Here is a 13711-nt window from a genome sequence, read left to right as displayed (position 1 = left end):
ACAACAAAGGGATTGGGGTCTGATGTGTCCTGTTTCCTTATGTCAGACTGTCAATACGTAAATGAATCATGTGCATATGTCCCCCCTACTTTGTTTTTTCGATGTCAATATTGGCTCCTTGCTGAGGTTTGATCCATCTACTGAGAGTCATTCACCAGCAGCTGTCTGTCGTTAACTCGTTAAGCTGTGATTGGTCGGTTCTGATCTCAGGTAACTCTTATAACCCTCCACATCTGACAGCTTGTCATGCCTTGTCCTTCAGCATGATGACTGTGCGGTTTCTCTCAGGGTAAGTAGCTGGTTTCTTCATGTTGGCTGCTTACTGGGAAACACTTGTTGATGTTGTCCTTTTATTTCAGGGCTTCCCTCTTTGTTCTGCTGATTGTGGACATTTGCTGCTTTCCTTATAAGAAAGGTAAAGTATCATCCACTCCAGTAAAACATATTTCACTTTAATTCACTTCCGATTTAAATTGTGTTTTCTTGTACCCAGGCTCTAATCCCGGCGCTTCTTATGGCAGCAGTTACCCAAACGCTGCTCCTGTTTTGGGCTCGTACCCCGGAGCTCCTTCTGGCCCGTTTTCACCTGCAGTTGTTCTGCCGAACAAAACTCCTTCTCAAGGCATCCCACTATCTTATCAGGCTGAACCACAGCCGGGGCCCAATGTCCCTCAGCCTATTGCTCAAAGAGTACCGGTACCATCTGTTGGCGCCATTTCTTCTTCTGGACCTGTGTTCTCAGGATACGGTGACACTTCAGTGAGGAAAAGCCCTGTGGGCTCTGTACAACCAGGAGCTGCTTTTCAACCTGGTCCTCAAGGTAAAAATCTGATGCTTATTGTTCTGTGACTCTACAATTTGGTAACTTTGTTAAGTTTACGGCCATAATCGCAAGTCTTTGTTTGGCCCATGTCTTGAACAAATGTGAGTTTCATACTCGTCTACATTCTTCTCAGACAACTGGGCTTCTCCCAGTCTCTCTGGAGGTGAGACGTTTGCTCCAGGTTTCCCTGAAGAAGTGAGACCAATTGAACCAATGTACAAGGCGGGAGCGTTGTCCCAGTTTGAGAAAAGCTTTGATTATGGTAACAACGAGAGGGAGACTGAGCAACGAGGCAGGCTCCCTCTTCCTCCACCACTGTTCTTGCAGCAAGAGTATGCTGGACAAGGCTTCATCAGCCAACCTAATCCAGACTCTAACATCGCTGGAAGCTCTCTCTACCCCTACCCATACCCTTACCCATACTACGACTTCATGTTCCTGACCGGCCAGTATCCTCCAGGCACAGTCAGTCACGCCAGCAACAGCTACGAGCATGGGAGCAACTACTATGATGATGTTCACTATGTGAGAGACAACGTTCCCGAGCAGCCGATGGAGCCCTTCACTCAGTTTGCAGACCCCCAGAGCTTTAAGGATCCCTATCCTGTGATGGCTGGTTATAGACAAGGTGGTGGCGCACAGGCTGGTGGACCGGCCTCTTCCCATGGACGCTTCAGGCAGCCAGTTGGCAGCCAAGCTGGTGGCCACAACCTGGGCAAGGTATGTTGATGAAATGTATTTGCACTAATGATAACTAGGTTGTGTAACTACCGGTAGTACTAATGTTTCTCTTATCCTTTCAGGGTGGATACTGAGTGTGGATCTATACAATGTGAACAAAGATCTGAATTTAATAAAAATAATTGTCCACAACAACGTAGCTGGTTTTCTTTAAGCTGACTGGTTACTGCGATGGAATTGTTTTAGTAATGGTCTCAGGTCTTCCCCCTCTGCATGTCTGACCTAATAAAACAGCCATATGCAGCGGTGTCCCACCTCATATTTTACACCGCCAGGAAAGGATGTTTTGTTAGCTCCCTCGTGGCGGTGAGGCTTTACGAACCAGGAAATGTGATGGCCCAGTAGATTGTTTGAGAACTGATGGAGGAGCTGGCCTACGGTGGCACAGCAGTGAGGTGTGGCTTGGGAGAACCTTACGCGACCCACAGAGTACTGCAATAAAACTTCATTTGGTTTCACAGGAGGTTACTTTGTAGAAATGTCATGTTTCCAAAAGATGTATGGCCTTCCATTAGCTCTGTAAGCTTAATTTAGTTTCTTCTGATTATCAGCCTGACTTTTTTTTTTTTTTTTTTTTTTTTTTGCAGTATTTTTCACTTTCCACAAAAGGACTGATCTAATGGCCTGGACACAAATAGCTCATATTGCTTTTGCAAATTTAAGATGAACCTTTTTAGGAGCTTTTGATGTGTTGCACAGGCCTCATTCTTATGTAAAAATGCCACTGCTTTAAAGGTGCACGCTCATGTCAACATGTATTTTATTTGCCAGGCGCTGTCATTTGTCTATGCAGGTGAAATGATCACTTTTGTGAGGGACTGTGCTGGGTCTTGCGAACAGCTTGCTGGCTCACCTTGATTACAGGTCTGGAGTGTCTGTGTTTTGCTGGCGCTGTGTTTAGATTGGCTCTTTTTATTCTGAAGACTGAGGGCTACTTCAGCTCTCGGTGCATCAACACAGGAGTAAATGCAAGTCAGGTCTTGGGTTAGTTTGATATCCCCACCTTCACTATGTTGAATTCTAAGCACCTAGATTTCACCTGTCTAACAGTGAAGGTCCGAGGCCTGCATAGAGTTGTAATTGATTAATATGCCTGACCATACATTGTCGACCTTGGTCCTCTCCTGTTTAGTGTTTACAGATTGCAGTAGACGGGCTGAACAGTTCACTCGTTCACCGTCCCCTCTTGTATGTTATTTCCTGACGCTTCCTCGTTGACCAGCTTGGTCCTTGCTTGGCTCTTTGGAATGTGAGTCAAACAACTCTTTAATCATGTTCTATCAAAGCTTCAGTTATAAACAAATGGATGGTTAGTATCAATGGAACTATGAAGAAATACACAATTAAAAAAATATTAAGCGTTGATAACTGGGGACCATCCTGGGATCAGAGACCAATAACTGAAATGTTGATACGGTCTCAAAGGGTTCACTCAGAATGGCAATATTTAAAGACTGCTTTACATTCATCAGTTGAACAGTGAAGGGTTTAATCTGAGCACTCACCATCACGACCAGCTGGGATCACAACACACATCCACAAATGATCAGACAACTGCTCTTTAAAAGTATAATAAAGTTGATTAAATTCAGCAATACCGATCAATAATCGAACTATTCTACAACTACTATAACAAGTATGTGTTTAGGTGAGTGTCCGTGAATGTGTGAAAGGGCGAGGGAGGAGCGAGAGGAAGCAAAATGACTGACGTGACTGAACAAGGAGATAAGAAACAATGGTGGACGTGGTTTTCACATCTGTGATAGCACAGTGGCGTATAGAGCAAAGCTGAGGTATATGCTCCCACAATATCCGTTTCTATGAGAAAGCAGAAGAACAGACGATTCAACAGTGTAAGGGACAATTGAGTCGGAATCTCAAATGTCAGTGTGTTTTAACTGGACCAATCCGTGATGATCAACCCCCCTCTGTCAGGATTAAAATCATGCTTGCTCGTATGACTGTCTCTGCACTGATCACTTTTTTAGATGAGTTTCCTCAGATACATAAAATGTAGCAGACTGCACGGCTCTGCCATGTCAGTTTTAGGGGCGTAACACCCCCCACACAATGTGTTGAGGAGAGAACCTACCATCCCTTACATCCTTCGTGTCATATGAAAAGTGCTGAGCCTACCTAAATGACCTCCAGCGCAATATCAGAAGGTTGTGTGCAAAGATCGCTAGACTAGTTTGTTCTGTGACACAGCAATATTGTTTTGTAGTCCCTTGACTCTTTTGGATCTTGACTCAAGATCATCCCACTAAAATACCATTAAAGAGGCATCGTTAAGTCAGGGGGCGTAACAACCACCCATTATGTGTTCAATTCACATCACGGTCAAACAGGCGTAACTTCCTGCCGCATTTGTAATTCAATGTGCATGATGAGTTTACAATTAATGACGATTCATGAAGCAACAAATTCAGACCGTTTTTTAATATATATATATCCTTGTTTGATCTGTCTACAAAAGTTTCAAACTGTGTACTCTGCGATGTTAGAAAGTAAAAAAACAATTACCTCTTATCAGCATGTTGCTACTGTTGTGCATCTAGTCCAAAAAGTAAAGGACAACAGGAGGAGTTTACTCCAACACATAAAGAGAGGCATGCAAGGCAGCCTCTGTTGTGGCCAGATACACACACACGCACACATACACACAACCACACACACACACATTTTGATGAGGAGAACATGACTGGCATGAGGCACTTCACTCAAAGTAAAGACAATAATTTCAGATGATCCCTGAACGACAGTAATCACACAGCAGCTTCGACTCCACCCATGGACACACACACACACACACACACACACAGACAGTAACAAAGAAACATGGTTTTGTCATCCATTGCAATTTTATTACAATGTTATATTTTTAATAAACGCTTAAATGTAGATCTCTCTACATCTCCTTTGTTTCTGCTTTTTAATTTTATAAATCTGGTTTTCAAACACACAAAGTGCAACAGATGCACAGTTGTGCTTTCGAGATTGAGTTGGGGAGAGTGGGACAGAAACACAAGAAGGCGTTGACATATTTATAGCCCCTAAGACTGAGAAGAAGGATGTGGGGGATAGGAGAACATAATGACATACGGAGTGGGAATAAAGATAGATATTTATTTTTAAAAACATCTGTTTTGTGTTGATTGAGTAGATGCACTCTTCGGACAGGACGGGAAGTTGAAAAGCTAGACTAGTCTTGTTTCATTAACCATGTATAGTTTATATGTATACGCCTTGTAAACATTTTATGACATAAAAAGTAAAAAGGGATGAAAACGTACAATACTAAAAAATAATCCTGGCGACTGAGCTGCATTATAACACCTAGTAATAAGTATTCCCAAATGGTATTTGTGGAAGCAACCATTGGTTTCTGTTTCACTGTCATGGCACCTTTACATTTTCCTGTATTGGTTATAAAAAATAAAAGACATTTGAAAAAATCAAACTATTTCATTGCTCAGCCATTTTCAAAATCCCATTAAACGCATGAGAACTTCTAAATGGATTAAAATATGTGAAAGCTTAGTCGAATGGTGCACCAGTTTATCCAGTTTTAAAGATTCTTTGGTGTATATATACAAATCAACGATACATATTACGGGTGAAATGTAAGTGGCAGATTGAGTGTCTGTGAGCGTGTGCAATAAACTGCATGCATGCACCCACGTGTGCATTATATGTGTGTGTACAGCCACGGTTTCCACAGCAGACGCAGCTGTCTGGCCCGTTGGATTGCACCTATGTCACTGGGACTCTATTTCGGGACCTTGTGTTGCTCAAAAGGTCAGATAAAGAGGCATAGGCATCTTCACAAAGCAGAGGGTGGGGGTGTCTGGTGAAAGGGGGTGAAGGCGGGTATCCACAAACCAACATACACACACATCACAAACACGGGCAGTGCTGACACAGAGGGGGAGCGAGTAAGACAGGAACAGGGCAAGCAAAGTAGAGTAGTGGGAAGACTTTGAGCAGGCTTCCTGTGAGGAGGATTCACCTTCGACTGAATGAGAACTTTCTCGGGAAGACAGAAGTGATCGTTTCAGAGTCCTGGGGCATTAGTTGAAAAGAAAGTCTGATTTGACCTTTAATCCCGTGGACAAACAGACATTTATTGTCATCATGGATGGGGAATTGCCCAGCCAGGAGACATCTGGGTCTACAGAGACCACTAGTCAGATTGACACCAACAACAACAACCAGGTCTGTGTGTCTTTGCATTTTCCTTTTAAGTTGCAGCTTTAAAGTGTTCACACTTCTAGCAATGACCGGTGTCACCATCAGTACCAGGAAAAGGCAGTGAGTTTATTTGTGGCCATGGCAGGTGTTGCGTTTGGACAGTTGACCTGGTTTTGGCTGAATTTGCTGTGCTACACCTGTTCTTACTCCTGGCTGCAGAGCGTAACACACAGAGACACACAAGTTATGCAAAGTGGAGTTTCCTGTTCCCTCTGATGAGTCACCGGTGCATGGTCTTTGTTTATTGATTACCGGTAGTTGTGGATTTTAAAAAGGTGTCCTTGGAATGAAGTTGACCCATATTTTAGGGTTCGGGTGTGATTTAACAAAATACAAAAGGAACACTTTCTATCTGAAAGTTCAACCTCTCAGCTGTGTTCAAATAAGTGAGATACTCAACAAGTCCCAGAGTGGAGCTTCAGGTCTCACGTTACATCAGGCGTTCTAGTTTGAGGACCCTGTGTGATCCCCAGAGGAAAGTGTGGACACTAATTTTAGAACATCTTAAATGATGTGTTTCAAACACAAGTCATGTTCTTAGGAATGATTCCAAAAAGTCTGTCACCAGTGTAACAGGCCCTTACACCAGATTAACTGAAAACTCTTCCTTGCACTTTTAAAATCCTTTAAACAGAGACCTTAATGTGTCTCTGCAGTGAAACTGGAGCAAGAAAACAACAGAATGTGTCAGGCTTCCCCTCATGTATATCCTTTAAGTAATAATTATAGTTTTTATAAACTAAAACTCTTCATTAGCTCCCAGACTAATAAACATGTCGAATGAGTGAAGTGAGGTGAAGATATTTGATGTAGTTGTGAGCTACAGCTACTTCCCCCATGGCTCAGTCAGGCTGATTTTAAATGATTTGCGTTTGACACATTGATGAGTGAACAGGTCAGATCAGAAAAATGTTTAAAATATTTATTGGCAGATACATCAAGATACATTATCCTACCTAAGAAAATAAATAAGCATATGTTTTCGTCTGCCATTCGATCAATACCTTGGCCAAGGGAGAATGATCATATTGGAAATGGACGTTATACTAAACTCTCTTTTATGCCGCTTGTCCTCCAGACTGATGAGCCAGAGCTGGAGGAGAGTAAAGACCCAGGGAAGGAGCCTCCAGCAGGGGAGACAGTGGAAGGTCTGGGGGTAATGAAAGTGGGGGAGAAAGGGGAGGATGATGCAGTACTAGAGCCGGTAGGAGACGGGGAGGCCAGTGCTGGAGATAAAGACAAGCTCCAGACTCCTCCATCAGAGCATGTTGAAGGTGATGCTGAAGAGGCTGGAAATTCAGAAGACAAAGCCTCCACTGACGCTGATGTGAAAGATCCTGAACCGACAAGTGGAGAAAAAGATGGGGAGGGAGAGAAGAAAGGTCGGCAGGTAGAAGAGGTCAAGAGTTGCGAGACTGAGAGAGATGGAGAGGAGATGACAGACAAAAACAAAGAGAAAAAGAAGAGCAAAACAGAGGGAAAGGCGAAAGAAGCAGAAAGAGATAGCGAGGAAAAGGCAGCAAAAGAGGCAGAGAAGAAAAAACAAGTTGAGGAAGTGGACATAGAAACGAAAGACAAAGCAAAGATGAAGGAAGTAGAAAAGCAAGGGAAGCCCAAAAGAAAGAGTGGTCCTCCCTCTTCTTCTGCCTCCCGACCAAGACAATCTGCACGCTCTATGAGAGCAGCAGCTAAACAAGACATCATTGCCAAGTTCCAGCAAGGTGCGCCAGAGTAAGTGATTGTACGATACCAGTATACCTCAGTGACAGTAAATATGAAAATTGGGGTTTCAGTAGAAAATGTGCGATATTGTGTCATTTGTAGGACAGCAACACCCCGCAACTTCAAAGTTCAGAGGTCATCTGCAGCTGCTGCGACAGGAGCGTCAATCAAACAGAAGATGCTTCAGTGGTGTCGCAGCAAGACTCGCAACTATGATGTGAGTTCAACACACAACCTACATCACCACATTTCAAGATTTTTCGCCCATTTGGGACCAGAGATTTTACACAATAACATAAATAAGCCTTGGTCTGTCTATCTTCCTGTCCCTTGACCTTTTAGGGTGTCGACATAGAAAACTTCTCATCATCCTGGTGTGACGGGTTGGCGTTCTGCGCTCTGATCCATCGTTTTTTTCCTGATGCTTTTGACTACAGCTCCCTAAGTCCAAAGGAGAGGGAGAAAAACTTCACTCTGGCCTTCCAAACTGCAGAGTATGGAGTATTTAACTACCTCCCCTTCATTTATTTTCTCAGTTCAGATCTTTATCATCCCACAAGAATACATTTGTTTTGCATCAAGGCACCATGAAACATGAACACAGTAACAATACAATAAGACAGATGGCGTTTCAAGTACTTCTTTGTCATCCAGTATGCACAACAATTACAGAGAAGCAGTTGTTGTTCGAACAATGTTCACACTCATCAGGACAGAAACATGACTCCAAATGAATGATAACGTTGCTCATAGCTCCTGGAATATATATAGGTATGATAACATGTTCGCCATTTGAACTTGACGATAAGTCAATGTTCTCTTCATAACTTGTTTCTGCTGCCAAAACAATCTGTTTTTGCATGTATGTTCCCTCATTGCCACAATTTAAAATGACCACACCCAAATCAGTGCAAAGATCAGGCCACTCTTTCTCTCTGTAGTTACTTTTCTGTATGTCACTGTTTTGTCTCACCTCAGTTCTCTCCTTTCCTCTCTGTCCCCCCCACCTCACTCAGGTCCCTGGCCGACTGCTGCCCTCTGCTGGAAGTGGAGGACATGATCATGATGGGTAAACACCCGGACCCCATGTGTGTATTCACATATGTCCAGTCCCTCTGCCATAGCCTCTCTAAAATAGAGAAAGAGAGGAAGGACAAAGAAAAGGAGGAGAAAGACAACAAATCTGGCGATGGGGGAGAGGAGAAAGAGAAGGGAGAGGTGTCACCGGAGAGGGGTGAGTCTACTGAGCACGGGGCGATGGAGAGCCAAGAGGAGCAACAGGGAGATGTTACAGAGACAGAGGGTGCTGGCAAGGAAGAAAATGCATCAAACAGCTGTGAGAGGGAGGAGTGTTAATCAAGACAAGAAAACAGACTGACTGCAAACAGAAAGACTGAAAAGACCAAAAGGACGGTTGATGGTTGTGGTACTTCAATGAGTAAGTCTTAGTTTGGTGTTGGATTGACTACTGGCAATGTGACTTTAATTAGCTATATTTTTGAAAGTGTATTATGCTGTGTGTTGATGATTTTTTGCATATGTTTGTTTTGAGATACATTTTTAGTCAAAAAAATAATAAACTTGTGAATTAGAAAGTTATTTGTGCAGACAATCTTTGTGTTGATGTGATGCTCAGCCAATATGAATGGGAATGAATGACAACAAGTATAATGGATTATTGAATTTTCACAATTTTGCCAGTTTGTAGTACACAAATTATATTACTTTATACAAAAGCTATACAGTGGATAAGAATCCATTGTGATTTTCAGCCAATAACTATAGCATACTGTTTTTATTCTTTATCAGTGATGACGCTATTGTTATTGTATGTTATTCAAGGGAGGATCTGAGGTCTACAAAGAGCAGTTTCCCCAACATTAAAATGAATAGCAGTGGATTACCAGCTATAATAGTTTCTAATAAAACAAAGATTTACACATGAGTCAAACAACAAGCCTTTTTTTCCATGTAGTTTCACTCTATCATCTCTCAATTAGACCATTAAGATATCATTGATTGTGTCTTAAATAATTATTTTTTGTTGCTCGTTGATATCAGAGCCCAGTTTAACTGTTGAGGTTTTATTATAAATCAATACAAAAACAATTCTGACCAGATAGGCTCCAGAATAACCAAGAAAAACATGAACTAAACACAGGAACTGAAACTGCCCCTGCTTTCTATGGATTACGGTAGCCAGCCTCACACAACCGGAAAAGCCATTGTGTTGACCCTTTTGTTTGCTAACCCAACGACTGGGTGGAGCTCTTTTTCTCCCCCCTACGTTACTCTCGGCGGTAGCAAAGTGAAACATGTCCACAGACATGCCGCTGGGCAGTCAGAATCTGGAGTCTCAGCTTTTGTCCGTAATGGACGTGCTGGTGAAGGCGGCGGTGGCGGAGATCAGTCAGCTGTTCTCTGAGGGCTCGTCAGCTCTCCGCCTGCATCTAACGCAGAGCGTGAGGGAGAACGAAGCCCTGAGGATGAGGATGAAGGTGATGAGGAGCGAGCTCTTCTCCCTCCGGCTGCAGACCAGGAACAACCGGCCGGTGAGCCGCTTCTCCCCGATCAGAGGGAATATCCCCAAACCACGGGCTAAAACACACGGTAACGAGTACTTTTACTTCAAACGAGTATTTTGTCAAATGCAAAGTTTCAAGCAATTTAGTTGTATTCTAATTAAAACGAGCTGTAACAGTTGCTGTTGGGGTTCTAGTTCTAAAAGAAAACGTCAATGAACTGCTGTTTTTTCATCACGTGACACACACAACAGCATGGTTCTTTGCTCTCGTGTCACCCGGAAGGTGGTCCATTAATTAACTGATTCACTTCAAATAACATGTTTGATTTCTGACTAACGTTAGTTTAATTTAAGTTCATTATTATGGCTAAATATAGATATCTCTAATGTTGATTGTATTTTGGCTCGAGTGTATAAAGTGAATGCACATTTAGATTAAAACTAGTTTATCTTCTTCAGATACATCACTGACTCAGTTGTGACCGGCACGATTTCGATTAAATATTGATTTAATATATCTACCTCTAACTTAATGTATTGCAAGTTAAAATGCTGGACAAATGATCCATGCTAATTGTTATTATGACTATAATGATGTCACCTTGGACTCTAGGAAACTGTGATGTTTCACTATTTTAATAAACATGCTTCTACTTTTAACTTGTTCATCACATTTTGGAGACTGTACATTTGTTGCTTTTTGATATGTTATAACTAATGGGGAAAAAAAAGTTTCATTTGAATGGGGATGTATTGGACTTGCCATTAAATCATCAAAATCTCAAATAATATACATGCTAAAGAAACAATACTTGTTACACAGGGGCCTAGTGGGGAAGTGCTCAACATATTGAAATATCTTATCAATAGCTTCACCGTGTGACCAATTATAAAGCTCTTACTCTGTAAATTGGTGAATTCACAGCTAGAAGTAGGTGCAGCATGTTTAGGAGATTGATGTTTGTACTCAGCTTCTTGATGTCTTTTATTCCCTCTAGTTGTCATTAAGCTACCATTGGCTCCAAAGCCTGTTGTGGAAGCTGCTTCTATCGCTCTACAATTGGGGAACAAGATTTCCTCCTCTGAAACTCAAGTGGGGGTAAAATACATTGCAAGTACTTTCAGTAACTAAAAGTTGTTGTTTTTTGCTCATGCGTAAATATTCTTATTTGTTAGTGTGCAGATGTGGAGAGCCCAGATATCATCCTGATCAAAGATGAAGACGACGTGGGAGGATGTGGACCAGTTGGAGGTGACTGACACAGGAGTGTCACTCTCATGTAGTGTCTACACTGACAATGCGTAGTTAGTATTGTTAATTGTAGTATTCCATTGTTAGTTTTGCCTTTTTAGGAGATTTGTTGACATGACATTATTTTCAGTCAGTACTACAACGTAGACTTTGCTGAAGCTACTTAAAGCTTCTTGATACAAATGATGTCCTTGTATACAAGCCCCAGTCTAAAAGTTTCATAAACCAACTGATTCAAAAACAAATTTTGTGGTTTGTCTTTTTAGGTCAGGACAACTTTGGAAACCACAGCACGCAGGCTGGCGTTTCTACAGGGACTCCGAATGAGTCCTGCCTGACGGGTGATAATGAGGAGCTGAGAATCGTGAGTGTTCACGGACGAGGGGAAGGGCCTCTGCAGGAGGAGAGCGACTCCCTCTTTACTGCCTCTGAACTCCAGGCATTTACCTCTCTGTCTCCGAACCACAACGTCAGCCACGACAGCCTCCTGAATTTCACAACTGGTGCCGATGACAGAGCCCCAACGAGAGGGATGCCGGATAACAGAAACAGCCAACTGGAGCAGAATCATTCCACCCAAATGGCTTCAACGAAAACACAGATAGTAGGAGCTGACGGTCAAGTGGGGCACCCCAGTCATGTCAGCCAGTTCGCCCAGCAGCAGAACATCTTCCCTCACGGCGCCAGCAAATCCCTGGACTGCAGCTTCTGTGGCGAGCGCTTCTTAAGCCGCGAAGACCTGATCGTGCACCGGGCGAGCCACACCGGGGAGTCGCCCGTTCTTTGCACCTTTTGCGGCAAGTCGTTCGTCAACAAGACCACGCTGAGCATCCACATGCGCATTCACACCGGGGAGAAGCCGTACGCTTGTGTGCAGTGCGGGAAACGCTTCACGCAGAACGGCAGCCTGAAGATCCACCTGCGGACTCACTCCGGAGAGAAGCCGTACACCTGCAATCAGTGCATCGCCAGCTTCAACAACCCCAGCAATCTGCGCAGGCACATGATCACACACAACACTAACGGAGTGCTCTGACCATGAAAGTACACAAAGATAGAAACGAATTAACATGGAATTCAACATTTTTCAGCATGTTACTTTTACTGACACTTTGTGTGCCACAGTGTGTATTTGGGTGCTATGTGTTTCATGTGTGTTTGTGTCGTTGTCAAGAACCTGTCGTGGGTCAAATGTGCTTGACAAGTACATTTGACTGTGTTTCAACATAAGGACACAAACAAGCCTGATATCTGTTCAATAAGAACAGACTTTTTAATTCAAGGAAAACAACCTGCTGAACTAAAATGCCTTCATCCTTCCTTTTTTAAACTGTCTTTAAAAGCAGAAAAACGAATGCCTTATTCATCATTGATCATGGAACATACAGCAGCTTAATTTAATTTGAATTAAATACATACTCAAAAACATGACCAGCTCTGCATATGATACAACTGTAGCTCAATGCTCGATAAGTAAACGTGCATTGTGTGAATTACAGTCATTATTAGAAACATTCACGGTTGCTATCTTGAGTTATCTTACAACACATGCAACACATGAGAATCTTTCCCATGGTTGCAGGAGGAAACCATGTGAACGCTAAGCGTGCAACAAATGCAGATTTGAACACTTAAATTGATAGAATTAACAACAATGACACTGAAATACAAAAAAAGCAGAGCTATTGATAGGTGTTATGGATAAAATATAAAGTGTGTTTTCACGATTTTGATATATATTGTGATTTATACCCTTCATTCATGTGCCCACATTGGCCTAATGTAGATAAAAGCATTTTATAACCTGTCTGGCAAAATCAGTTGTGATATGGTTAATACATTTCTACTGATTGCCAACCTTTGGTATAATTTGGTACAAATGTTACAATAATGCTAATGTTGAGTGTTTTAAACTGTTTTGAAAGTCTCTCACATGACAGAGTTGACGACAAAGATACACAGACTAAATGTCTGACTGATTTATCAATCTGAACATTATAACTTATTAGGAATTTAAAATGTTTGCTTACTGTATTGTAAGCTGCCTTTTAAGGAGACACGTTTTATTTCATTAATATGTGTAAGTGTGTTTCATTTAAAAAGCAAACTACCTCCACTGTTGTCTCTGTTGCAGCTCTCTTACACTCTTTTTGTACTTCTCATATAGTTTCAGAATGATTGCAATAATCATTTTAGTGTGTATGTTGTCTGTGGATTTGTATCCTGGATATGCAATTATTAATAAATATAGATTTTTAAAAACAGCTTTCAATGTCTGACGAGTCGCCTATTATTTTACACCCCTAGGGCGCAGCATTGTTTGTGTTCCCAGTGATTATTGTGACTCAGGTTTACTCATACTGTCGGGCTGTGGGGGGACTCATAAGGAAACTGGGGG

The 13711-nt window shown here is 42.2% G+C and overlaps 2 protein-coding genes across 2 annotated transcripts; both read left to right on the top strand.

Annotated features, from left to right (window-relative positions):
* Positions 1-5477: 5477 nt before the first annotated feature.
* smtnl1 (smoothelin-like 1) lies at positions 5478-9126 on the top strand. The gene is made up of 5 exons (XM_079269259.1): positions 5478-5779; positions 6894-7546; positions 7640-7754; positions 7880-8031; positions 8554-9126. Exons 1-5 carry the CDS (start codon positions 5699-5701, stop codon positions 8891-8893), a joined length of 1341 nt encoding a protein of 446 aa, XP_079125385.1. The 5' UTR covers positions 5478-5698; the 3' UTR covers positions 8894-9126.
* A 738-nt stretch (positions 9127-9864) lies between these two features.
* LOC306777884 (uncharacterized protein) lies at positions 9865-13452 on the top strand (the record flags this gene model as incomplete). Its single annotated transcript, XM_079269191.1, has 4 exons — positions 9865-10147; positions 11060-11154; positions 11238-11313; positions 11580-13452. 4 exons carry the CDS (start codon positions 9865-9867, stop codon positions 12347-12349), a joined length of 1224 nt encoding a protein of 407 aa, XP_079125317.1. The 3' UTR covers positions 12350-13452.
* Positions 13453-13711: the final 259 nt, after the last annotated feature.

Source organism: Melanostigma gelatinosum (genome assembly GCF_949748355.1).
Source record: "Melanostigma gelatinosum genome assembly, chromosome: 5".
Taxonomy (NCBI): domain Eukaryota; kingdom Metazoa; phylum Chordata; class Actinopteri; order Perciformes; family Zoarcidae; genus Melanostigma; species Melanostigma gelatinosum.
The sequence above is the reverse complement of the archived record's forward strand: the minus strand, read 5'-3'. Positions and strand labels throughout refer to the sequence as shown.

Coding starts and splice junctions, on each gene's coding strand:
- smtnl1 (XM_079269259.1), top strand. CDS start 5,699: ATGGATGGGGAATTGCCCAGCCAGGAGACATCTGGGTCTACAGAGACC. Junction 7,547..7,639: donor TTCCAGCAAGGTGCGCCAGA/GTAAGTGATTGT, acceptor TGTCATTTGTAG/GACAGCAACACCCCGCAACT. Junction 8,032..8,553: donor CTGGCCTTCCAAACTGCAGA/GTATGGAGTATT, acceptor CACCTCACTCAG/GTCCCTGGCCGACTGCTGCC.